Genomic DNA, 27,983 nt, shown 5'->3' with positions numbered 1-27,983 from the left:
CATGTGCTGTTCATACCACGCGCTTCTACTGTTGCCTTTACTTTCGTGCACTTTCAGATTCATCTGCATATCATCCGGTCTGCGTGAACACCTGTGAGCAAAGGCTAATTTAAGTTCAGAGCTAGTTAACATCCACGCTACTTGACGAACAAAAAAAACCCCTCTTTCCTTTCTTGATACGTCTTTCTTTTTCATGTGGGAAAGAAGAAAGTATCTAGGAAACGGGGGAATAATGGACCTATAGGGCAACCTGCCATCACTTGGGTTGCCCTGTTGTGCTTGCTTGGCGACTGATCAGTTCGGTTATGTCTGCTTTTATCATTTTGGACATGGGAGCGCAAGGTGAATCTGCTCTTTGATTTATCTTTTCCTGCTTCAAAGACCTCTGAAGTGTGCAGTGCATGCATAGATATTGGGAATTTAATATGAAGTCATCGCAGCCTCCAGGAGTTGATGCCTCGTAAAATTGGCAATTACTCAATTTCCACTGAACTAAAGGCTGCATTGATTAATGATGGGCTCCCACTCACAGGGAAGACATCTACTGTGGTTCTTTTGCAGCTTTTAAGGTCAACGATGTGAATGTAAGGAGTTAATCAATGTTGTTAGGCAGTATATTGTGCAAGTGAAAGGTCTTAATTGAAAAAATTAATCATGACTTGCAAAATTTGATGATATAATGAGCAATTTTTAGCCTTATTGTTAAAATTCTCAATGGCTCAGTGGTTAGCGTTGTCGCCTCAAAGTAAGAAGGCCGCTGGTTTGAGTACCAGCTGGGTTAGTTGCTGTTTGTGTGTGGAGTTTGCATGTTCTCCCAGTGTTCGCATGGGTTTCCTCCGGGTGCTTCGGTTTCCCCCACAGTCCAAAGACGTGGTATAGGTGAATTGAATTTTAAACTAAATTGGCCATCTATGTGTGTAAATGAGTGTGTATGGATGTTTCCCAGTACTGGGTTGCAGCTGGAAGGACATCCGCTGTGTAAAACATATGCTGGATAAGTTAGCGGTTCATTCCACTGTGGTGACCCCTGATGAATAAAGGGATTAAGCCAAAGGAAAATGAATGAATGACTGTTAAAATTCTTAAAGTTCCTGTTGAATTATTTGCATTTAGCAATATGGAAAACTATGAAAGTAATGGGACTCTAGTGTCTTCTTTAAAATATTTTCTTTTTCCTGTTTGGATTTAAAAAATAAATAAATAATAAAATGTATATTAGTAGTTTATTTAATTTTTATAACTTATTTGGAGATTAACAGTAGTTTATTTTAGAAATATTCAACTATTTAACAGGGATGCTCTGATCAGAATTTTTGGAGCTGATACAGAGTACTGATTCCTCGTCATGGCGATCGGCCCATACCGAGTACCAATTCTTATTCTTCAAGCTTTATATAACTTTACCGTTGCATAAAACACATATTCCCTCTAAGTATGATACTTTTAAAGATCTTTTCTTTGTGAAAGTTTATCATTAAGGCCACACTGTAAGAATTTGAAGCAAACTTGAGCCATTTGGGCACAAAATAATTCAATTAACTGAACATTATATAATTACATGCTCCATTAAAACGATACAGTGTTAATTAGGGCTGGGCGATATGGCAAAAATGCAATCTCGATAATTATTTTCCATATTGAGTATCGATATATATTTCGATAAGTTGTTAATGCTTTCAGACTTAAAAGAGTACCCCAACAAAGACTGAAGACTGAAAGACTGTTAAATGGCATAACATGTTTTCAGATGATAAATTTTTGGTGATCGAAAAATTGGATGCATATCGAATGTATCAAATTCGATACATCTCAAATTCGACACATCTCAAATCTCTGCATCTCAGTGGCTAAAAATTTGATATCAATACACTTTTAGATTCCCATTGTTGCAAATTTAAGAGAATAAATAAAGGATGTTGGATATAATCTCTCAAAAACTTCACTGTAACTATTTAGTGAGGACACATCATGGTCACATGCAGCTTTACAAAAAATAATGGATAAGACAGATAAAAAAAAAATTTGGTATGAAAAATGACAAACAAAGCAATTTGGAAACGACAAATGACGAAAGAAAAATTCAACGTCTCATCAAGAAAATGTTTGGAGTGTATATTTAATGTATAAGAAGTTAAAATGGATCTTCCTCTGCTTGTAAACCAGTAAACGAACACTTATGATTGGCGAGTACTGATCTAGTCTTAAAATGTGATTATCGGCTGAATATCGATCGGATATTTAATTTTTCCTGTATTAATGTTACGTAGTTTATTATATATTTATATGAATTTCTTCTTAATAGAGTAGAAATCTATTATTAAAAATTGTGGAATGGCATTAAAGAATAATTTGATTTATTTTTTATGTATTTAATTGATTGAAAATGTAATCTATTGAGGTTAAAATGAAAGTTATTTGTTTGCTAATAATTGAGTCTCTATATTATTTACATATTTAAAATGGTGAAATACTGGTCAATTGAGTGGAGTTGTGTAGTACGAATGCAAACATTGAAAACACCACAGTTTTCTCACACACATCAGTAGGTGCAGTAAATGAAACCACACAATTTTTTTTCACACAGATTCAAATCGTTCATACCCAAATAGTTTTGTGTGCTTTTTTATTCTTCGACACAAGTCCACATTGTGATTTGATTCACGGCTTGGTAAATTTTTAGACGTATTTTTAAGTATCTGCCAAATTCAAACATTTATTATTATTTTTATGTATTAAAGACATTTATCAATAAGTCGAGTGACATTTTTTTTTTTTTTACATCAAATCCACAATTTCCAAATTTCTGAATTTACAGAGCACTAAAATAGCTTGAGCACCATGTGTACAACTTCTAACCACCAAACCACAGTGCTAACCAATTTTTTTACGTTACAAATAGAAATGTTATACATTAAATACATTTCATACTCAGTGAACATGCCACCATTGAAGAGACTGTTCAAAATCTGTTGTCATTCTTTGCGACTATGCAGCTAAACTGCCACTTCTGTTGTTAGTCAGCTTCCAGGCCTCTATTTCAAGTAGGTTGCCTACTGTCATCATGGCACGTAATGGCCCTTTTGTCATGCTAAGCTATGTATAGCTACATAGTTGTTACCATGGCCCCTTTTCAGTATGTTAATTTTACAAGCAACGCAGCTGTAAACCACGTGTTGCTCACAGAAGCTGTAAATAGCTGGTGGAAAATGGATGGTGGCAGATGAACGTTTCTCTGGACATTTGGGTGTTTTTGACGTGTGTTTTTGTGTGCGTCTGTGTGTAGTCATCTCTAGAGGGTGAGGCTCCAGTAATCATTGTCATTGTGTGCTGATGACATGTGGCATTTTTAATTGATTCTGTTAATAAGGGTGCTGGCGAAGGTCTATGGATGGAAACCACCAATGCCCTGGAGTCATTCTGACACTGAATAGGTCATTCAAAGAAGCCGTGCTGCCAGCCTTAATCTGAGGCGCTTGAAACTGCAGGAGAACTAACTAGCAGTGAACTGAAGGTGAAATAACCAGCAATGAGGCAGTCCTTCTTGTGGCACCACTGTTGGATGCCAGCCAGGCTCTGTAGTAACAGTGGGCCTAAGATATTGATTAACATGCTGCAGTTGAGTGAATTAGTGCCGTTTAACAGTTAATTGTTACTAAATGACATACAAAATAAAAGTTTGCATTTACATCATATTCAAAATAGTGTCTTCTGGAAGACTTGTAGAATATTTATCCTTTATAAAACTGAAACAACTTATGACTTTTTATAAGTGTTGTTTTTTTTTGCACAATGAATGATTAAGAAACAGTTTCAATTTAAGTTTATTTGTATAGCCTTTTTAATAATATTTTTTTTTCAATGCAGCCTAACAAAAGGTGCACATTATTGCATTACAATCAGAATTAGCTAAAGTTACAATCAAATATAAGTTATTAAATACATGGTTAACCTTCAATTTTATTGCCTATAGGTGATGTCTATGTGTACATGTTTAATGAAGTGATTTTTGGTATTAATGAATGTGTTGTCTTCGAAGTCCTCGATGGTTGGCATCATCTCTTCAAAGAATATATTGAATATTTGTTCCCGTGAATATAGCCAGTGGCATAGACCAAAATTGGCCCATGATAACCTGTGATTTGGCTCACCGTCCCATCTGAGAAAAGAGCGAGAATGATGGGCAGGGCTGGGGTCTTATTTTTTAATGTAGCCTTTATTAATGTAGTTTGTTTGTTTTTAATTTTGAGCTACAAAAAAAGCATACTGAAATGAAATGTTGTAACTGAATCAGATTTAAAAAAATATCAGGACAACGCAAAAGACATTGGCGAGCGAATCAAGGCAAAAACAGGTGCAGCTTGACTACTGTAGTAAGTTCAGAGAGAGACAGAGAGACACAGACAGAGAGAGAGACCATTACATGAAAATCAAGTGAATTTTATTTCTTTTTTTAATGTTATTTTTATTATACGGCAAGTTAAAAATTTAATTTGCTTGTCTATAAAGTCATATTGTTGTACCAATTTAAATAAAATGGGTCTTTGTTTAAAACCAAGTATTTTATTTTATTAATTTTTGAAAAAAAGATCCATCTGCCAAAAGGACAGCCCTCCATCATTCAGTTTAGGATTATACAAATAGTTTAAGTAATACCACATTTTGACTTGGTTATTTGATGTAGTTATTTGCATCACATCACATTACTGTATTACAGGTCTAAACAGTTATTTATTAAAGGGCGCCTATGGTGAAAAATCTATTTTTCAAGCTGTTTGGACAGACATGTGTAGGTATAGTGTATAGACCATCATATTGGGGTGATATTAACACACCAGTCCATTTTTAAAAAAATTGAACAACATAAAAACGGTGGACCAATTGGAGCGGTTTTGAGATCAACCACAACTTGACATAGAAGTGCGGTCCCCCCGCCCACCAATATTGATTGACAGCTTGAGGAGGTTGATTGATGGATCAACAGGTTGATTGATTGTTTGAGGAGGGCATTACCATACCCTCAGTTTGTTGTTTCACGTCCGGCATTTTCAGCATGTGAGTCAAAGTGATGTCACAAAAGAAACATCCTCGCTCTATTTTTAGACGTTAGGCTCAACACAAGATCAACATTCACTACATGATCGCTCTTATTGGCGCTGTTCGTTGTAACTTTAAGTGGGTTTGCAAAGTGTACTTTCCATTGTGTCTTCTTTAAACTTCAGCTGTTTGCATTTCCCGCGGTCACTGAAGCTCCCTTTTATCTCAACTAGGTGCAGCTGGAAAGTGCGAGCCCATTACCTCATGCGCGTGCCCTCCATTGGAAATAATGAACTTGCCTTAAGCAGGTCGCACACCAGAAGTGCTGCGGCGACGCGCAGTGTCGTGCCACGTTGCGCCATGCATTTTAGAATTCTAAACATAGGTTTCTATCAGCGTACACACAGCCGCAAGTTGGCGGCTGTCCGCGGTGCCCAGCCACAGGACACTGTTCATATTTCTGCCACGCCACAGAATGCCATCTGAATTGTTTTATTTTTAAAAAAACATACGAATGTGCGTGTCTGGTGTGCCATGTCGCGGCTCTGAGTGGCGCATCCGGTGTGTGATGCCCTTTAGTTATAGCCTCAGTCAAAGTTAATTTAGTGTGCATGGTTATTTGTCTCTGTGTACAAGCTTGAAACTTTACACTAGCACACAGTTGGCTGTAAAACTATACAAAGACACAAATGATTTGGTAGTCTCTGCTTGGTCTGTGTCCGAGTCGTACATGTACGTTCTTGGCTCCGCCCCCTTGTTAAGTTGGGTGGAAAGTTGAAACTAATGTGAAGCAACACACCGCTAAAACAGTGACCTGGGTACACACCCCCAAAATGACACTTTTTAACTCATTATAATAAAAAAAAATCTGAATTGTGTTTTGAACTGAACCTAAACTGGCACTCTCAGAAGAACCAGAATATTAATATTAAATCTTAAAAAAGGGGTAAAATAGGTGCCCTTTAAATGTTTCACTGCTTCTTGCCCCACTCTAGTAAACTGATGCTGTATGCTAGAATCCTAAGAACCTGCCTACTTAAATTGGATTGAAGAGTGTGGTTAATTTTTGTTTTGCCATCCTAACAACAAGGTTCATTTTACCATATTTTTTGAGTTTATACTACTGTTTCACTATGGGATACATAACATAAGAGAATTAAAATGTTTTTAACAGCATGTTGACTCTAATAATAAATAGTCATATCTTAAGATTGCAATTTGATTTGTTACTCGTGATTCCCGTATTTGAGTAAAATTGTTTGTCTTTAACTCAAAATAGAGAGAGGACAGCAGCATCACATATCCTCACCAGTAGTGTCCATTGGCTGCTGTTTAACTGCTAATTAGTGCACGAAATCGTTCACCTCAGTCGCATTTTGAAGTTTCATAAAGAACGAACAAAGAGCGTGTTTCGCAAGTCCACTGTTGGTGAGCCCGACTGGTCTGTTTCATTAATTTAAAAACTTACTCTTCCAATACTAATTACGTACTCGTACAGAGGATGCTTAAATGTTTGCCTTTAACGACTAGCTTCTTCCCCAGAGAAAATGCGTCACGCGTGCCGTTTCTGCGCCCCTTAATGTGGAGACAAATTTAGCTAAACTGTAAAAATGGCAAACAGAAACAAATCTTCGGTGGCAACAAACCTTGTCCTGCTCGCGCTGCCACTCAAATCTCAGGCGTAGTGTTGGTGTTTAATTAGTGTTATTAACCTTCAACAAACCGGGCTGATTTTATTTTGCCATGGTGACAGCTTCAGCTCCATTTCTCCGTTCACCGGCATGAGGTATTTTAATTGGCTCGAGCTCCTCGATCCACTCAGCCCTGACAACGCGCAGAGACGGACGTTCACCACGGTGAGCGACATGTAAATGGCCTTTCTATGAAAGGAGCGATTCCTTTTCCTTTTTTTTTTTTTCCTCCTTCTTCTTCTTCTTCTTTTTTTTTTTTTAAACCCTCGCTCATATTCCTTCAGTACAGTGAGGACACGGTGAGCTCACCCGAGCTGCACGCCGCAGTGAAGTGACAACCGAGCAATCATTAAAAATTTTGATGGCTGCGGCACGCACAGGCCCATCTCCCGGCTTGATGTAAAGAAAAGCACGCCGCCGTCTTTTGTATTTGCTCTCTGTCACCGACGAGAGCTCAGACCTAATTTATTCCTTCTCATCGTCAGCTCTGCAAAGACAACACATCTTTGCTGTTTCTTACTCGCACATACACTTTATTGTGCCCACATTAATGCTTCTTTAAGCTTTTGAGGAGCATCAGACTAAACCTACAGACACTGGCAGGGTTATGGATGGTGATTATTGAATGTTTTGAGACACAATGAAGGAATCTTTGGTTTCACATTTATGGTCAGATATTTTTTTAATGGCTGAAAGCACATTTTTACAGGATGGCGGGTCATGAAATAAGATTTTGTAAAGTAACACTAAAAAAAAAAACAAATAGTTGTTTGATAGATTACTGTTTATTGGCTGATTTAGTTTAGTATGCAGAAATGTATTGTTCAGCTATACTGATAATTAAGGGTCTAAAAGAGTTCTACGTTTGCTTTACATTTTAGTCCACTATGAAGTTTTCTTCCAATGAGCACTGGGTCACTTTGGGTCACTAAACGAGGCATATGTCGATTCTTTTAAAGAGAACATCTCTATATGAACACTTAAAAACTTGAGTAATTTGATATTAAAAGTTGAGGTGTGCAATGTTTTTCATGGCCTATAATATCTGAAGTGTTGTTTTCGTTACAGTTTGTACAAAAACCTTTTAGAATACAGTCAGAAGGAGTCTATGGGTCAAGTTATGGAAGCAAGAAATATACCTGTATGGACTATTATTGATTTGGTGATTAAATATGATATGATATGATTTAAATTCGTAATATCACACAAGCAGGCAACAAGTGGCGCAGTAGGTAGTGCTGTCGCCTCACAGCAAGAAGCTCGCTGGGTCGCTGCTTCAATCCTCAGCTCAGTTGGTGTTTCTGTGTGGAGTTTGCATGTTCTCCCTGCGTTCGCGTGGGTTTCCTCCGGGTGCTCCGGTTTCCCCCACAGTCCAAAGACATGCGGTGAATTAGGTAGGCTAAACTGTCCGTAGTGTATGAGTGTATGTGTGAATGAGTGTGTGTGGATGTTTCCCAGAGATGGGTTGCAGCTGGAACGGCATCCGCTGCATGAAAACGTTCTGGATAAGTTGGTGGTTCATTCCGCTGTGCCGACCCCGGATTAATAAAGGGACTAAGCCGACAAGAAAATGAATAAATATCACACAAGCAATAGTGCTTTTTATGTATTAATTATTTATGGTAGTTCCGCAGACATGTTAATAAACAAATCTGTTTTTAAACAAACTGACTCAATGGTTCTATGATCCCTTCATTAAGATGGTCACTTGTTGAGTTTCCAAATGAATCAGTCATTTTGAATGAATCACTTCGATTGAGACTTGCCACTTCTGGTGGTTTTAGTCTCATATTTATTCACACATGGTGAGCCAAACCAGCCGGGGTACCAAAACAAAAACACACTCCGCAATAAATTCTGAAAAACATTTTCACAATATTCTCATTTGAGGATCATGCTAATCTGGTAATTCTGATCGTGTTTTATTTAAATGTATTTTACCAGGATTTAAAGGAATAGTTCATCCAAAATTGAAACTTCCGTCATTTATTTTAGAGTTTTCGCGATACCATTACTTAATCTTATGATACTATACCAGCTGAAGTATCATGATACAAAGTAGTTTTGTGATACTGTAATTCACAACTCAAAAAAAAAAAAAATTGTCAGAAACACTATATTTTATCTTATAATTGGCCTACTTGAATGTAATTCATAATTCCCTTAAGGGGAAAAAAACAGTATTTGCACGTCACTTCACCTAAAATTGATTCGTTCTTTTTGTTTATTTGTAGATAACTGACCAACCAAACTACATTAAAATAAAGATACAAATTATACCAAATGAAATTTGTTACAAAAGATCTTTTTTCAACAAAATTAGGCTGTATGAAGTGGTCAAATTTTACAATGTTTCATGTTGCTATTTTGGATTTCTTTTTCCAGTCTTATCAGGTACCAATCCAAAGTAATTTAAAATTTCACTTTGTGAGTCGTTCTTTTTAAGAGATTGTCACGGTCATCAATAAATCATATTTTAACAGGAACAGAAACGAACCAATTCAGATGTGTGTTCAAACTGAAGCGTTAGAAAACATGCAATAGGCTACCATAAAAGGCGTGAATTCTACACAGTTTTGCAATCTTAAAAGGCTTCAAGGCTATTCAAATAAAATGGTCTATTGGTGCACAAACGTGTGAGCATTTTAGTGACTTTTCCACATGCAACATTATCTACTGTAGATAAACCAATAATGACGATACTGCCGTTTACAAACTACAGTGGCACCGCCAGTATTTTAGAGCCATGGTATTGCGATGCTACCGGTAAACCGCGCAACCCTAATTTATTTACACAACCTTACTTGTTTAAAACCTGTATACATTTTTTTTCTGTTATTCACAAAAGAAGAATACTGGAACTATCAAAGTCAATGGTTACAGGTGTTCAGCTTTCTTCACAGTATTTTTTTGTGCTTAACAGAAGAAAAAAGCTCATAAAAGTCTCACATTTTTGACCACAGGGTTTGAATAAATTCTCATTTTTTTGTGTGAACTATCCTTTCAAACAGATTTTCTAATAATAATATATATAAATCTGTTGGATTGAAATCTCAGGAGCCAGTTTGTTGCTTAAGAACTTTACTATGATTTAATTTACTTTATCGCCTGAAACACGATGTCCTGGACAGCATAAACAGATCAAAACTCTATTTTAATATTTGGTTTTATTTTGTCTCTATTTTGTCTCAATTTTTTTTTAATCAAAATAGAGACCAAATATAGAAAAAATAGAGATTTTAGCTACAATTTGATTGAGCAGTTCAAATCCGCATTGCCATACAATTATTTAATGTCCAAATTAGGCTTGAGTGATAATACGGTAATATGGTATACCGCAGGATCTAAAGATTGCAATGGTGTCAGTTTCGATACCGTTATACCGTCATAAAAAACAAAGCACTTAAATAGGAGACAAGTATTAAATAATAAATATCATTTATTTAATGCCTAAAAGTGTGTATGCGTGATTGTCATCACGGGACAGTGAGGAGGAGAGAGAGAGGGGTGAGGTAAGTTAGCGAGTCGCGCACCAAGTGACCTGTTCTCGAAAAAGAACACAACCACTGCAGTTTGGCAGTATTTCCGGTTTCGACCGAACGAGAAGGGAGACGTGGTTAATACGAACTAGAGGTCTGCATTCCCACTGCTGTACCGTGGTTGCCGCGGGACCAGACCAGATTTCTTGCGATGCGGGAATAAATTTCCGAATAAAGCTCGGGAGCGTGCGGTAACTCTGCTGTAATTTGAACAGGACCGGGCGGTTTAACAATATCGCACCCGAGTGAGCGAGCGCGTGGATGCTGTTTTTATGTGTGTGTGTGTGTGTGTGTGTGTGTGTGTGCGCGTTTGTGTGAATGAGAGAGAGCGTGATGCTGTGTGTCGCTTGGTGCTCTCTATGTGTGTGTGTGTGTGTGTGTGTGTGTGTGTGTGTGTGAATGAGTGGGATAGAGAGCGTGACGCTGTGCGTCGCTTGCTGCTGCTGTCTGTGTGTGTGCGTGTGTGTGAGTGAGAATGAGAGAGAGCGTCCTGCGCAGATCTCTAATACAAACAAGACAAACAAGTGACCGCGAACCTAAGGTGGCATATACGGTATTCAGTTTCTGATTGGTTTAGGCACAAGCCAACAGTTTGGTGACGCTGTCTGCGCCTTACATCATTTTTTTTATTATGCACGGTAATACCGTATACCGAGGTAAAATAGGGAGGAGGTTTGACGGTATCAAAGTTTGGATACCGCCCAAGCCTAGTCCAAATTGTACAGTCTGATAATCTCTCAATGGCCATGGTCTGGTATTCATTGGTATATTTCCAATTGTCTGATTTAGAGATCATATAACATTGCATTTCAGTGGTAGAACTGGTCTTGTACCTTGTAGATATTGTCTCACCTTAAGCTGTAATTGTGTGTCTTTATGTATCTGACAACACTGCATTTGGTTACATGCATTATTATGATACTTTAGAGTCTTTTTGCGATAATTTGCTCTGGTTCTCTGCAAATGGCTCGCAAGTTTTAATAATTGAGTTTTACGATTCAGCTTGAAGGGTCTCCAGTGCCGTGGCTCTTTGACAGGTCTCATTAACACAATGGGTGTCGTGTTCTCTGCGGATCAGGTTTCTGGAGCTGGCCGGACGTTTCCGCAGAAGCATGTGATTGTCAGGAGTGCTGCTCCAGACCCTAATTCTATTAGCAGATTCACACGTCCACCATCACTTTAGATTATTACACAGAGGGAGGGTTTGCTCCTGTTGCTGTGCCGTGAATGGTCAGCGCATCTTATTTTGTGCTTGTTTGTTTGTTTCGCAGGGGTGTAAGCGACTGCTGCTGTCACAATGGACGCCCAATCACAAGGCCAGCAGCCGCCGGTGCCAATGTTTCAGCCACAGGTTCGTGTAACTCACACAGTAACAAAAACACACACGCAGTCTAGCCAAAGTTTCTTTGTAATCTCGTTATATAGCCGTTCTACGAAGCCTCTTTTTTTCTTTTTCCCGCCGTCTACCATCCTGACTCACCACCTGCTTGCTTAGCAGCATGTAGCACGAGCCTGTCGCCCTCTTCCACATCCACATCTGCCCCCGTCAAATCTCCCCATGTCTGTCAATCCACCCGCAGAGAGACAGGCGGCGGTCTGCTCCGGCTGTCTCTCCGCTGTGCCGGGTGAGAGGTGATAATGAGATTCTGCTCTCTGCACAAGCAACGTTTCCTGCACACAGGAGCCATCATGTGTTTCCAGTGCCAGAGACAGAGGTGTTGGAAATCTGCTGCTTTTAGCAGTCTTTTGCTCTCTCTCTTCCTCCTTCTCTCTCTTAATCTCTCTTCTGTCGTACTTCCTTTTCACACCCCCAAGACTAATTCCCTCCAATCATCCGACTCCATTATTGTAAGTCGTCTTGAGTTACGTTCAAATTAGAGGTAGAACATTTTACTATTTTGCCGATTAATGGCTGGAGATTCACCCTTTAAAAACCTCACTTTCCTTTATTTTATATATATATATATATATATATATATATATATATATATATATATATATATATATATATATATATATATATATATATATATATATATATATATATATATATAAAATAAAGGAACACACACACACACACAGTTGAAGTCAGAATTATTAGCCCCCCTTTGAAATTTTGTTCTTTTTAAAATATTTCCTAAATGATGTGTAACAGAGCAAGGAAATTTTCACAGTATGTCTGATAATATTTTTTCTTCTGGAGAAAGTCTTATTTGTTTTATTTCGCCTAAAATAAAAGCAGTTTTTTTTTTTTTTTTTTTTTTTAAAAACCATTTTAAGGTCAAAATTATTGGCCCTTTTAAGCTATATATTTTTTCGATAGTCTACAGAACAAACCATCATTATACAATAACTTGCCTAATTACACTAACCTGCCCAGTTATCCTAATTAACCTAGTTAAGCCTTTAAATGTCACTTTAAGCTGTATAGAAGTGTCTTGAAAAATATCTAGTACAATATTATTTACTGTCATCATGGCAAAGATAAAATAAATCAATTATTAGAAATGAGTTATTAAACTATTATGTTTAGAAATGTGTTGAAAACAGAAGTTGGGGAAAAAATAAACAGGGGGGCTAATAATTCTGACTTCAACTGTGTATATACAGTGCTCAACATATACGAGTACACCCCTCACAAATCTCTCAAAAATGTATATTTTTTTTAGTAAGCTTTGCCATATTATATACAAAGTATACCGGAAAATATCGAACAAAATAAAATTACGATAACGGTACAAAATGATTGCACCCAAATTTATATGTTAGGGAAAAATATTAAATACAAAAAGTGAAATTCAAGAAACAAAAAAAGTATACAATTTAGTTGAAATTTTATAGGTTATATTTTTTACTTATATTTTGCATGAATTTGAATGCATTATCTTTCTATTTCTAAAGATGCTCGATGATTAAAATATTATTTTAATAATTTTATCGATTTAATAAACCTGTTTTGTTCAAATGCACCAAAATGTATTACCTATATACGCTGAGAAATGGATACAAATATTCATTTTCATAATGGGGTGTACTCCATTATGTTGAGTACTGTATTACTGCTCCAGTTTGCTTGTTTATACTCTAGTAGTATAAATAATTGAAAAAAAGGCAAGTTTCTCTTATCAGAAAGGATTTCGAAAGAAATGTCATTGTTTTACACACTTGTTATTGTTAAAAGCCCCTCCTCAATATTTAGCATTTTTAAACTGTAATAAAGAAACCAAACATTAAGTTGATTTTATTTATTATTATTATTATTATTTTTTTTCATTTTGGAAATCCCAACAAGACTGCTTGAGTTCAAAATGTATGAAATAGTAGTTGTAGTTAACAAATTATAGCTTCCCAGCTTGGCTTGCACAATACATAGAGATTTGTGCATTCTGGGCCTTTAGTCTCTCAATTATTAAACATATACAACATTGGCTGATAAATCAGAATTTGGCCTTTTTTAACCTTCGTTATCATATTAAAAAAACAATACCACTCGACCTTCGAAACATTGACTGCACTGATTTTACTAAATGTTATATCTGTGGAATATAACTCTGCTGCGAACACTACAGCCTCATCAATAAAGCATGTGAGACATTTGACATTAGTTTGAACGCAACACTCAAGGTAAGTCTGCCAACGGATTACACCATGACAGCTTAGAGAATGACTTGTACAAGACTCTCAACAAGCATCCAAGTTTGACTCGTATTCCCTTGGAAAAAAGAAAAGAAACCAAAAGCGCTGAATTGTGTATGCAATCGCGCATACGGCGATATCATATCTTAAAGTCCCCAAGGTTTGATGGATATGCATGGGAGATGCCGGATGAGTTGGTAAGGCGTGCATATTTGATGGCGCATTTGCTCTCTGAGCGAGTGGGAGGGCGAGATCTTCAGATCCGATTTTAATCGTCACGGCGGATTTTTCAACCAAGCAAAATCCCCTTGTAAAGCAAGGGCTTTAAATACTGGAGCAGATTGAAGAGGAGCGGGGTGAAGGAGGTATAAATATTGCATGGGTCAGGCCTGGAGAGAGACGTTGATGAAAAGGATGCGAATAGGATCTCCTGCCTTGTTCACCCCCCACAACGAAGATCCCCCCCTCCAGCACCTACCAACCAACCAACCAACCACCACCAAGCCTGTCTTGCTAAGCTACCACCTCTTCAGTGCTTCGGTTGTCCTTTCCTTGGCAGCCGCTGGCAGTTTTGTGCTGTCAGCTCACACCTAGTCTCCACACTGCTGCCGCCCCGTCCTCCGTCATTCTCCTCCTCCTATCTCGCATCCCCTGTCATCCGGCCGCATGTCGGCATTTCTCTTTTTACACTTGTGTCACCAGTGGCCAACCCTCCATCCTTTGCTGTTGCTCCTGTGATGTGTTGTCGCTTGGAGTCATTTACCCAGCATGCTCTGCTTCATCTCCCATTCCTTCTGACCTTTTTTATTTAACCAAAACTCTGGAGCAAGACTTGGAGATACCTAATATGATAATTGTATTGCCGTCCACACTAATGCATTGTAACTTGCTCTTTATTGTAATTGTGCATTGCAGTTCTGTTGTCTCCAAGGGGTCATGAACTTACTTAATACTTTTGTCAACAAGATTTTAGCTTCAAAAACATTGTCATTTAGAAGTAATGGGCTGTGTTCTGTTCATTGAAACATGCTATTTCAATAGACTTGACTATAGACTATAGCACAGTTTCTGGAGGATTCGTTCCAACCCTGCTTCATATCATGTACCTGTAGATTTCAAACAAAACTGAAGGACTCAATTAGTTTGATCAGGCATGTTTAATTAGGATTGGAACTAAACTGCGCAGAGCTGCAGCACTCCAGGAACTGGATTTGACACCTGTGGACTATAGACCAGTTAAAACGGGTCCCCAGTTGCAAAAAAAGACAGGCTGCAATAGTAAACATGTCGTATTGTGCGGTAGGATACCAAATTCGAAAACTTAACTATTACCATAGACCACACTGCTTTAATGCCAACTGCAGACGTCTTTGTTTAAAAGGGAGCTCAATAAAGTGAGGACCTAGTTATCAGGTAAGTGTACACAATATCAGGTAAGCTCACGCTATGCTGAATCATACACATTACTGGTTTTTGATTGCAGCAAAGATTTCAGCATAAACAGTTAAACATGGTTAATTAAACTGCGGACACTGAATGCTAAGAATGAAACGTGAAAGTGTAAGTTATTAAAGTAAACTTGATTTTATATTTACAGATTCATTCAGTGACAACTTGTGACACTCCCTAACATTATATTCTTTACCACGGCACTTTAAATATTCGGTCTGAAATAACCTGCAAGTGTGACTTGACAACAACATTAACACTGTTTATTTGACTGTGAACAATGTTGTACTTTGACAGTCATTGGCTGCTAATAAGATTTCGCTATTTAAAGTTTGCAAATAATACTTTAATGAAATTATATTATTAAGGAAAAAGTCTGAATGTGCGAATATAAAACCAACTTTACCTCTATGTGTAAGTTCACATACCCTGCCGTACAGGTGCAGTTCTCTGTCAGAATGCTGTCGTTTTGCTTGTTGATGATTAATTACCCAGGCCTTGTATAGTTCTGTCTTCTTTCCGTGTCTTTCAATGGCAGAATCTCAGTTTTTAGCACTACAAAGTTTTTTTTATTTCTTGCACATGACCACACAGAACAACATTGTTGGCATACAAAGTCTTGTAGGCCTTTAACTTCTCTCTTGTATAAATCACTTGAAGCTTCAATGAGATTGTATATTTCGGGCTAGATGCTTGGTCATTTTGTCTTATCCAATATCCATTGGGAGGGTGCTATCGCAAATGGACCTGTCAGATGAACGCCGCTCACTTTAACGTAAATTTTGCTGAATCACTGTGTGTATCACTGGTGACGAGCTGTTATAATTGCTGAAAGCATTATGTACATAATATATATAATATGTAACCAATATATCTTATTTCTAAGACAACAACAAACTCTGTACCGCATCGGATGTCATTCCCTCGCTGTAAATGCTAACGCCCCCGTTTTTTTTCTGCCACCTCCCTGTGCGCGCATCCTGAATGTTTACAAACATGGTAATTGGTCTATGGATGTAACTTTGACTTGGATGTAAATGCTCACTGGTTTATTTGGCCTAGAGTTTGCATATACAAAAATGTTGATGGCTTGAAAGGACGGCCGTGTCCATTGACGTAATCTTCTGTATGTATGTACAGACACTGTTCTGATTTAAATTAAAAATGCATGAATACGCAAATGATCTTTAATAAGAGACAAAAAAAATAGTAGTCATGCAGTAAAAGTAGTTACTCACACATGTGTGGTGCAACATTAACATTGGATCCAGTATAGTCAGCATATCATTGTCTTATTGCTTCAATATTTCTGAAGATTCTGCATAGAATAGTATTGTTCTTAAACTAATCTTTGGTTAAATTAAGAAATTACCAATTGATTGAATATTGAACTGACACTCAAATGAAATCATCCTGAAATTATAAGATGTATAAGTTTTACTACTTTTATGCCATGCATCCACACTACGCCAGAAACCCTGAAGAGGCCGTTTTCGTTTTAAAACGCTGCTGCTCCGTGTCAGTGTGGATGGAGAAATGGAGACATCTGACAACGGGGCTGATTGGGGCTTTTTCCTCAATATTAAGTATCTCTCATGGGTAGATGTGCCCAAGCATACGCTGCAGTGCATGCCAGTTTGTGTGTGGTCACGTGATGTGCATTTTCAGCAGTATAGTGTGGATAAGCTGTTCAGTAATGCTAGGTGAAACGCGAGTGTGGGTGCGGATCGTTTTCATTTTAAAATGTGTAAACGGGGCCTAAGGCTGATTTATATTTCTGCGTCAAGCGTACCTGTATCCTCTAGCGCAGCTTTCACTCGGTCGCATAACCCTTGCCGTGGCTGACGCCAACGGTGACGCACACCTTGCGAAAAATGTAACTACACGCCACAGTGACGCAGATCGCAAGCTCTGTGATAGGTCAGTTAGTATCGCTGACAAGCGTGGGTGGTGCTGATAGCCTCGAGCCCGATGCTGTGATTGTTTTCAAGATGGAAACTTTGGTTTTGTGTTTACCTTATGATTAAAGTTGTTGTCAAGCGTTGAACGGTTAGTGGTGATAAAAAGGTTGAGGACCACTGATTTTATACTACGAAAGACCATGAATATATTATCCTGTGAATTTTACAGTTCAATCTCAATGCACTCTGTAACTTTTCGATGTAGTGTCTAATTTGTATTAATTTGTACCTATCTCCTCCATCCATTTTAGTAAAATTTACTCGTTCCCCAATGAAGAGTAGGTTTTGGGGTTGGGTTTGTTGACACGCCGCCTCCTAAAAAATCTTACATTATTAAACGAATGAAATCGTATGAATTTGTACAAATTAGCCACTTTTCAGACATTTCTTTGTGAAAGTTGCCCAGCATCCCGAGTCAAGGTATTCTTGGCTCCTTTTGCCCCCACCTCCACACGTTATTTTTGTTTTCTCCACTCCCCGCAGAGCGGCAACAAGCCCTTTGAGCTCTCGCCCCTCCTGCAAGCTGCAATCTGTACAAACCACGTCACGCCACTGTGGAGTGACCCCGGCGGTCGTGGAGATCCTCGGCTGCTGCGGTTCATCTCGTGTCAGCTCAGTGCTCTAAATTGTGTGACAGCGCAAAGCCACGGATGAGACAAGCTGTCAGTCAGGGCGCCCCTGCTGCCCTTTGAAGGCGAGGCCAGGGGGCAGAAAGGTGCCGCAAATGGCCTGTGAAGTTTACATACACTGCCCACTGCTAAACAGATTACCTCTAATGAAGTGTCTAGAGCTCAGGCCGCGTCAGGCCTAATCCTGGCTGGCAGTGCGTCCCTTCGGCTGCCAAAAAAGCCGCCACCCTCTGGCCTCCTCCCGCCGCTATGCCGGCCTCCCCGGCGCTGGGAGGTGCCCGTCGTTAATCAGGCCGGACAGTGCGCGAGCTGACATGCAAATGTAGGTCATTGCATATGTAAATGTGTGATTAGCGAGCCGCATGCCAGAACACATTAGCTCGACTTTGCTCTCAGCATGCGCTTGTCATGCCGCTTTAGAGGCTCATGCTAACATTTGTCAAGCGACCATGCGGGGAGTGAAAGCAATGCCTTGGCACTCTGTGGACCATCCGCTGCTGACCAAATCTACAAGATGTGTTTGTGTCATTAATGGTTCAGTGATATATAAAAATGTCTATGATAAAGAAAACGGAAATGTTTAAAAATCAATTCGCCAAGCAGTTCATGATTGTTTTAAGTGGTTTGGAATTTCTTTAGTTTTTTTTAAAGAAACATTTAAATGTAAAAACCACTAAAGACGTCTGTGGTGTAACTTAAATAAGTAAATGTTTCTTTTAAATTTTATATTACATTTTAGCTTTTTTATCATGTTTAACCACATTCCAGTTTTGACCTCCTTAATATGTATAATACAACTAATCGAAATAACAAATGTTGGTTTCACTTTACAATAATTGTTAATTAGTTAATGTATTTACTAACATGAACTAATTATGAACAATACTTGTACAGCATTTATTAATCATAGTTGAACATTTACTAATCACTATGAACATCCAAATTCTTGCTTGTCAGCTTTAATGCACCAGGAGTCCACATAGACTAACATTAACTAACATAAACAAATACTGTTATAAATGTACTGTTCATTGCTTGTTCATGTCAGTAAATGCATTAACTAACAGTAACTAATGCAACCTTATTGCTTCATACAACCCAAATATTTTCATATGTTGTTATTTGAAAATCAGGGTTAATCAATTAAGTACTGAGTTCTTAATACAGGGTGTCGGCAGGGTCTTAAAGTATTAAATGTTGATAAATCCATTATGAGAAAATTAAGACCCTTAAAAGGTATTAAAGTATTAATCGCATTTTTACGAGGTCTTAAATTTTGTTCAAACGTTGTCCAAAGTGTTTGACTCCAAAAAAGCTTGAATATAATTATTTTCCTCCTAATATTAACAATGGCGTGCTCAGGCTAGGTCGTGTCCGGCCAAGCTCATCCGTCCGGGTGATGTCACACAATTTGCGACAAACGCAGGAAGGTGACAGTATCCACATGTAGCGAAATCAAAGAGCGAAACCGATATCAAAAATGGAAAATGTAAGTTTGCGTACTCCTGGTTGGAGAAAGACGAGTTTAAACAGTGGCTGAAGGTTGTCACTGAAAACAACAGCATGATTTATTATTTCAAGCTTTATTTCTTCTGAGCTTATCTGAGTTCTGTTGCATGGTTGTGCTCCATTGATTTATTTAACTACAACTGTTTATTAACAACTATTTAAGTTAAAGGTTTGATACTGATTAGAACTTGAAGTGGCCATGAGGTCTTAAAATATACTGAGAAGGTCTTTAAAAAGTCTTAAAAATGTATTGAAATTAGCTTTAGGATTCCTGCATATACTTCTGAATTTAAACGTTGGTATTGTGATGCTTAAAAGTGAAAATAAATGTCTAAGAACATGGCACCTCTTTGTTATCTCGAGCAAAAAGTCAAAACAAATGGCAACATTTTTAATGTAGAAGAATTATTAGTAATTTAAACAATGAAACAAATGAAGTTACCTTTGACTAAACCCTAAATCCCGAGAAATTTCATGTGTACTATAAATCTTTCTATATTGATAGTTAGATATAGTTATATTTTAGTAAAATATTTACATTTGAATAAAATAACATTGCAACAGCATGAGGTATATATGGTTACAGTGCTACTATAATTCACAAATAAATACGCAGACTATTCTGTTGTTGTTTTCTTTTCAAGACTTGTTTCTAGTTGCTGTTGTGTTAGGATATATATATTTTTGTTCATCAGCTCCTCTGGATTTGACACAAAATAACTAATAGTTGCTGGATATCTGGTGTCTTGGATATTAGCCTAATATTGTTACATTTAGTCAGACCCAGCTTTCTCTCTTTGCTGCAGTAGCAGAAAGCGATCGCTGCTTCTGCTGCACCAGATGTGTCCCTAGAAGAAGGGGCTGAGAGCGTGTTGTCACATGGAAAAACAAGCTACCTCGGTGTGTTAATTGGATGGGGCAATTCTTTGGCTCACACCTTTTTTTTCCCCCTTAAAGCTGTCAAGTTAGAAAACAATGAAATTCTTAAATTGGTCGCCCCTTGATCTGCATCCACCCCTCTGGCGTCTAGTCAAGTAGCAGTGCTTCCTCCAACTCATTTCTTTCAGTTCATTCTGTTATATATACACGTATCCGACAGTTTTACACAATAATGGTGATGGATCTGACAGATTGTCCAAGTATTGTAGTATTGCTATTCGTATTTGGTGGCTATGCCTGAATATCTTAATGGATGAACATTTCATGAAACTTAACTTCAAAATATGAATAAGCTTTCGATGCTTTCCATTTTTTAGATTATATATATATATATAAACGACCATGTTAATGCAAAACACTGCTGGTGAATGGTAAAAGAGTGAAGTAATAGTTATCAATACAAAAAAAAAATATTACAATTATAATAAAAATTGAGTTGTACGTTTTTTTTTTACATACCGTGTATAAATATGCAAACCAAGCATTATTTAATTAAATGTGCACATATTTTCAAATATCTTTTCAAATAGCATTTGTTTTAAGTCTAGGTCAAAATATTTATTAATATTAATAAAATTATGTATATAATTAGGAAAATTATGCACAGATATCACTCTGTAAATACCTTCAGAAATGTGAAGACTATACTATAAAAGAAACACTAAAAACATTTATTTTTGATTTTTTTTTTTTAACTGAACCCCCCAAAAGTTTCAAAATTGACATGCACATGAAAAAATGCCATAGAACGATCCCGGACAAGCCCCCATTTCCATGTAACTGTGTCATTTTCTTTATTTAGACTAAAGCATTTTGGAGATTTCATTCATTCATTTTCTTTTTGGCTTAGTACCTTTATTAATCTGGGGTCGCCTCAAAAGGAACCGCCAATTTATCCAGTATATGTATTACGCAGCGGATGCCCTTCCAGCTGCAACCCATCACTGGGAAACACCCATATACTCTCATTCACACACATACACTACGGACAATTTCAGCTTACCCAATTCAACTGTACCGCATGTCTTTTGACTTGTGGGAGAAACCGGAGCACCTGGAGGAAACCCACGCGAACACGGGGAGAGCATGCAAACTCCACACAAAAATGCCAACTGACCCTGCCGAGGCTTGAACCAGCAACCTTCTTGCTGTGAGGCGACAGCACTACCTACCGCGACACCGCGTCGCCCTTTAGAGATTTCAATTGAACAATTCTACTCTCTTTCCCATCTTTACGATATTATTTGCCCTTAAGGCCGTCTTAAGGGCATCTTAGGGTAGTTCGACACGGCATGACATTGCGCTCCTCAATCTGTCACCTCGAGTTTCTAGAGCGTTTGTGGGATTAAAGTTTACACTGGAAAAGCCTCTAAAGGTCATAGTGTTAATTAATTAATTTATTTGCTCACACCATCTCCGAGGGGCTAATTCTGGGTTTTGTTTGGAAATGTAATTTTAGAGCGCAAGTGTCAAGACACCACACGAAATCCTCAGAAAAGCACTTGGGGCGGTTTGTCACTAACTGGTCCAGCATAAGTCACTTCAGAAGTAGAGATGTCACCGCTCGCCTGATTCATCCAGACAGTCTACAGCAAAGATTCATATTGCGCTTTGCTTTGTTCAACATGGAGGGTTAATGTTGATTCGTTCCCACACTCTTTCGCCCTGACATATCACCCCAGTGACACCTATCCCAGATGCCCTCAAGAGTTTGCATCCTTCTCTTGGCATACACACAAAAACAATAACAAGTTTGGCTTGCAATGGCCGATTTAAGGAGACGTGTTTGTTTTGTCATTTTAAGTTTATGGTGAATGGAAAAGCGCAAATGAAAGCTGTCTGATGTGCATTTTGCTTTGTTTTGTTGTTTGTTTTCAGAAAATTGATATGGGCTATAACAGTTTAGCCAACTTTGCCATTGAGAAGAAGATTGGAAGAGGACAGTTCAGCGAAGTTTATCGAGCTACGTACGTTCTAGACCACACTACAGTTGCTTTGAAGAAAGTACAGGTAAGAAATTCATCCCATCTCATTCCAGAAGACTACTATAAAACATTTATTTTCCATTAATAAAAGCGTAAACGTCTCAAAATCGTCATGGACATGAAAAAAATTTTTTTTCTTGTCTTATTATGATCCCGGACGAGCCCCCATTTGTTCTCTCAGGAAAAAAATAAATTTTTATTTCGGGAAATTCTAGGCCTGGCTTTACAGGTTATCATAACTTAATAAAATTTACATTTTATGATACTTAACCAACATAAAAATGAGCCATTTGTTTTACACCATTTGGTAACCTTAGATAATGTTAGTAAAAAAACTGTTAATGTTAGTTCATGGTCTGTTATTTAAAGACTACCCAAATGGATACAATTTTTGATCTCGTGAAACAGTGTTTGTAAAATTTGATATTCACATTTCAGGTTTAGAAATCCTGAAGTACCATTATTGTTAGTTCATGTTAACCAATTTGGTCAACTAGTGTAATCTGAATCTTTCTATTAGCAATAAATTAAACACAGTTTAAAATAAAATATAAAGGAAGCCTTTTATTTCAGCTTTATAAAGCATTTCTCATTTTCATTTAGTTGAACTGATTCACTAAAATAACTAATTAGAAACTATTGACAGTATGTTAAACTACTAAAAATGCCCAAAAGATGTAGATTTAAAATAAACTAATGATACAATATATTAATAAAGGCTTTATCTTTATATTTAACTGCTTTGTCGTTGAGTATATACTGTATTTTTAGTGGAAAAAAATTAATATTTTGTTTCTAACTGATTATTTCTTGATCATTTTGGGCAATGTATCGGCTCTGATATCACTTGAAAAGTGCCTTTAGACATTTTCAGTAATATTATCTATGTTTTAATGAAGTTTTATTAAATTAATTAACATATATGTAAATATTCAGTTGTGTTGTGATCATTTTTGCAAATTTATATGCTGTAACTTCTTGAGTATGTAATTTAGTCTTAGTAAATAATGAAGCATGAATATGAATTCAACAATCCATTATAACAGTACATCTGTACTAATAAATTTAGTTAAGTGGCAACACAACTGAAGCAAATACACAATCTCTAAACACTTCTACAGTTTGAAATTCCAAATTAAACAACTTCGATCCAACATTGTTGGCTTAACACAGTATTTTTGGGTACAATGAGGCATTAATTTGCATATCAAAAATCTAAATATCGTGAGATAAAACATTACTTTTGTTGACTTGATTGGAGAGCACCAAAATGAGTTTTGCTTTAAAACGGGCCTCAGTACATTCATGCAAATTTAGTTTGTACAGAAACAGGCATCTGATTGGCTCTTATGCTGATAATCACAATTGAATCTTTTCTTTTCCTGCCATAAACATAACACGCACATTCACACACACACGCACATCCAGCACACAAAAAAAACCTCAACAGCTTCCTCCGAATGTGCAAAGCGCAAAGCAGACGTGCTGGAAGAAATAATTGGCAAGCTTTAGATTAGAAGATTGGTGCCCTCTTACTGTCTCTTATTCTCTCCTAATGCACACACACACACACACACACACACACACACCTCCACCACAATGGTCGTCTCTAGCACTACCACTGACTTTATTAACACTAATGATGAGCCCAGAAAGACTTGGTATTTTCATATATGCTATTAAAAAATGACTGTTAGCAGCACTATTGAGGCAAGACACTGCAGGTGAATAGGGTAAATAAAATTACTGATAGTTATTACCATGCTTTCACAGCTGATTAATTATTAAGAATTTCAAAAAATAAAAAATTATATGCAAATGATGGATTATTCAATGAAATATGTGCTAATTTGGAAATGTTTTTATAACAATTTTTTTTTTTTACTTTGGATGAAGTCAAGTTACTTTTGACATATAAGAGTCATAAGTTTTAGAGAGGGATTTAAATAAAAGAACAAATTTTGTCAATCTGTAATTCATAAAATACTGCGAAAAAGGCCAATTCTCACTATTTTTTGTAGAATAAAATATGGAATATAATCAGTAAAATTCTGTATGAAAATATCTTTGTCCTAATACAGATACAGAGTAAAGGCTGATTTATACTTCTGCATTGAGTGATCGGCGTGACCCACGGCATCTGCCCTGCACGTAGTCATGCATTTATACTTGTTTGCATGCTGTTTGTGGTGCTCTGCAAGAACACTTCCGAAACGCTAGCTGGTTAGCAGTAGGTTTTTATGTTCTTGTGTTTCGAGTTTCTTCGCGGGTGTTTTGTTTTTTCTTAACGCAACCTTAATGTACAAGTAGCTAAAACTCGCTCATTTAGAGGAGTGAACTGCGCACATGCAACACCTTTCAATTTACTACTATGACCTTTTTTATGTGAAGCTGCTTTGACACAATCTGTTTACATCTCGAGCTACTAGAGCTACTACATTGACTCGACACTTAAATAAATACTCACTCCAACGGGTTCACATGGCTCTTGGTCCCACCCACACTTGTCACAGCCACCAAGCTGACCAATCACAGAGTTTGCGCTACACGTCATTGCAACATGTACTTACATTTTCTGTGAGATGTGCGTCGGCATCAGTCATGGTGAGGGCTATACGACCGCACAAAGACTGCGCCAGAGCGTACACGTGCGCTTGATGCAGAAGTAAAAATCTGCCTTTAAATTGTGAAGTTTAGTGTGTGTAAAAGCTGTTAAAAGTGGAGAATTATGAGTCGTTGCAAGAGAATGAAGTAATTTTGAGAAAAACCCTTTTTAAATACGTGTTATAAAAGAAATGCTTTAAAGTACTTTTTGTTTTTCATTAGGCTGAGTTATAAAATTTTATTTATTTTTTTATTTATTTATGAAAATACAAAAATTCCACTCTCACAATTGAGAAGTGTATGAAAATGTTTGTTTTTGCCCTCAGTGTTTCGCTAAATATGTCCCACAAGTAAAATTGTCATAATAAGAGTGCATTAAGTTAGTTCAAACAGTAATTAATTACTAATTACATCATTACAGTTGTACCTAAATTACTTTTCTAATTACTTCATCTGAAAAGTAACTTAGTCACTCAATAAGTAATTCAATTACTTGACTAGATAGTAATCCATATAAATCTCAGTACATGTACAATAGAAAGTAAACTCTTAATTTTTATAAATTTGAATCAGAAGGACCTTTTAGATTTGTTTTAAAAAATGTAAATGTAAACATGTATCAAAACAAAACATTTTGCATACATTTACCATAAAAAGCATTTTTGCATGCATACAAACCTAGTGTATATTGGCATTAAATTTCGTTTTCATGTTTTAATAAATCAAAATTTATTTTCTTAAGCTTGTGCAATTGTTGTTACACAAAATATCTAAATATTACAAAATATGAATTTACATTTGCTCTGCTACTCTGAATCTATATTATTGAATCTATATTATATACTGCTATGAATATTGTTGTGAAAATTTTGTCAATCAGTTTCTTAAGAAATTGTCTTGATAAATGTTGAAAAAAAGTTGTTGAAAAATATAATTAAAAATAGTAGTTAAAATATAATTATTCTGAAAATGGACACTTTTCACAAGACTGCCATGACATGTTTAACGATCATCATAATCTTAAATCCTTGATAATTTATAATATTACAATTTTTTTCTTTTTTTAAAACATGGACATTTAAATGTGTTCACGTATGTATTTATCATCTTTGCATCAAATTACAAAAAACATATTACCACTCGTGCGAGGTGTTTCTAATGCAGCATCTATGTTACTAATGACTTTATTAGTTTAACATTTATTAAATAATAAATGAAGCATCTAATTCTGTTTTAATTTAATTATTAATCGTAATATTTAATTAGTGGCAATGATTAAGTATATCGATTTTTATATTAATTTATTAGCATTAAATCAAAATGATTAAACATTCATTCAATTAATACCTAATTAAAGTAATATAAATATGATCAAATAAAAAATTTCAAACATTAAAAAGACAAAAACCACCACACCCGTCTGACTGTCTCTGATTTTTTTTAAAACCAGCACAAACAAGCACAAAATCTTGTTTTACGACATCAAAAGCTTGTAATGCTACACTATGTTAGATGCATCTTGTAAAAACACTGGTTTGATCATGTCTGTCCTGATAATGATAAAGCACAAAGTGCAAACAGCCAACAAAAATATTCTGAACATCTCAAGGCCTAAAAATCAACCCGAAACTTTCAAACCGAAGAGTGAAAACTAGTCCTGAAGCAAGCGCTGCTTTCCTCACTCATGCAATCAGGGTTGCACAACATTTGCATCAGGAAGCATTGCATATATAAAAAATGATCCAAATCACAAAAGGTGGAAATGTTGGGCAAACTGGACATTTCACACTGACAGCTTTGAACTGGGTAGGAATCGAAGTTGATAGTGACCTCCAGTGCAATATGCAAGAAATGTTACATTTCTGAAACTCTAAAGCTCGAATTTATGTTGATATTCATTTACTAAAAGAACACAACAAGTAACATTCTGGGTAGTATAAGAATCTGATGGTATGATAACCTTGGATAAAAATATCACAGTTTCATGGTTTCGCGGTATTGTGACTATTGCTCTAAACTAAGTTCTTTTTAAATGTCTGGGTAAAAAACAACAACTTTTTCTCCCCATTTGAACACAATAAATTTTATTTTAAGAAACATTGAAAATATTTTGTAACCGTAATCATTCAAATAATCGTTGACTTTTGCTGTCTTCATTTACTTCCAAAACAAATTTTCTTTTTACAATTTAAAATGGCATCTTTGGATATCTTTTCCGACGGAGATATTGTTGTCCTAAAAAAAAAAATAAATAAATAGAAAAAAAGGGAAATAAAAATCTTACACATACCTTAGGAATGGTATTGCAGAAAATTTTGATGGTTTTAAAACCTTGGCTTTTACAAACCGCGGTATACCTTGAAAACGGTTATCGCACCATGCCTAGTTCTGGGATATATTTTGTTAAGAGTGTTACTGTCATTTAATTAATGACATATTGAATGGCAGTATGACCAGTGTTAGGTGTAATTAGTTAGAAAGAAATCTGTTACTGTAATTAAATTACTTTTCTGCTGAAAAAAGTAAAATAAAGAATCATTTTTGGGTATCTATTTTAGTCACTTCTTACATAACCACCTTAAATACTGTGCACAGTTCTATAGAAATCCATTCAGAGAAGCAGAGAAATAGATAAGGACTCTTCAAATATCTGGGTTTCTCAGTATTATCTCAGTTATTTGCTGAATCAATAAAGAAAAACTCAACGATGGTGTTATATAAATTAAGGGATAAATAAATATTTTAGTTTATCTATTTTTATTATATACACGTAATTATGATAGATGCATATAGATAAAAGTTTTAATACAAATAAATTGGTAAATCAATAAATAAATAGGGGGATCAATACTAATACAAATTTCTTAATAGTAAATATACTTTTAAATAATAAACAAACAAAAAATGTATAAATTAAGTGGTAGGAAATATAGTAATCACTGCTAATAAATTCATTTATTTTACTTCAGTAGTAAATTATAAATTGAAATGTTAAATAATAATAAAA

At 36.3% G+C, this 27,983-nt stretch overlaps 1 protein-coding gene across 1 annotated transcript in view; it reads left to right on the top strand.

Annotated features, from left to right (window-relative positions):
• nek7 (NIMA-related kinase 7) overlaps positions 1–27,983 on the top strand; it is a 119,647-nt gene that overhangs the window by 27,113 nt on the left and 64,551 nt on the right. The window contains exons 2-3 of the mRNA XM_056447599.1: positions 11,536–11,615; positions 22,266–22,397. Coding sequence (XP_056303574.1) covers positions 11,562–11,615; positions 22,266–22,397 — 186 coding nt within the window. The 5' untranslated portion in view covers positions 11,536–11,561. The remainder of the gene's footprint in view (positions 1–11,535; positions 11,616–22,265; positions 22,398–27,983) is intronic.

Source organism: Danio aesculapii, chromosome 22 (assembly GCF_903798145.1).
Source record: "Danio aesculapii chromosome 22, fDanAes4.1, whole genome shotgun sequence".
NCBI lineage: Eukaryota > Metazoa > Chordata > Actinopteri > Cypriniformes > Danionidae > Danio > Danio aesculapii.
Note: the sequence above shows the minus strand (reverse complement) of the source record. Positions and strands in the feature narration are given on the sequence as shown.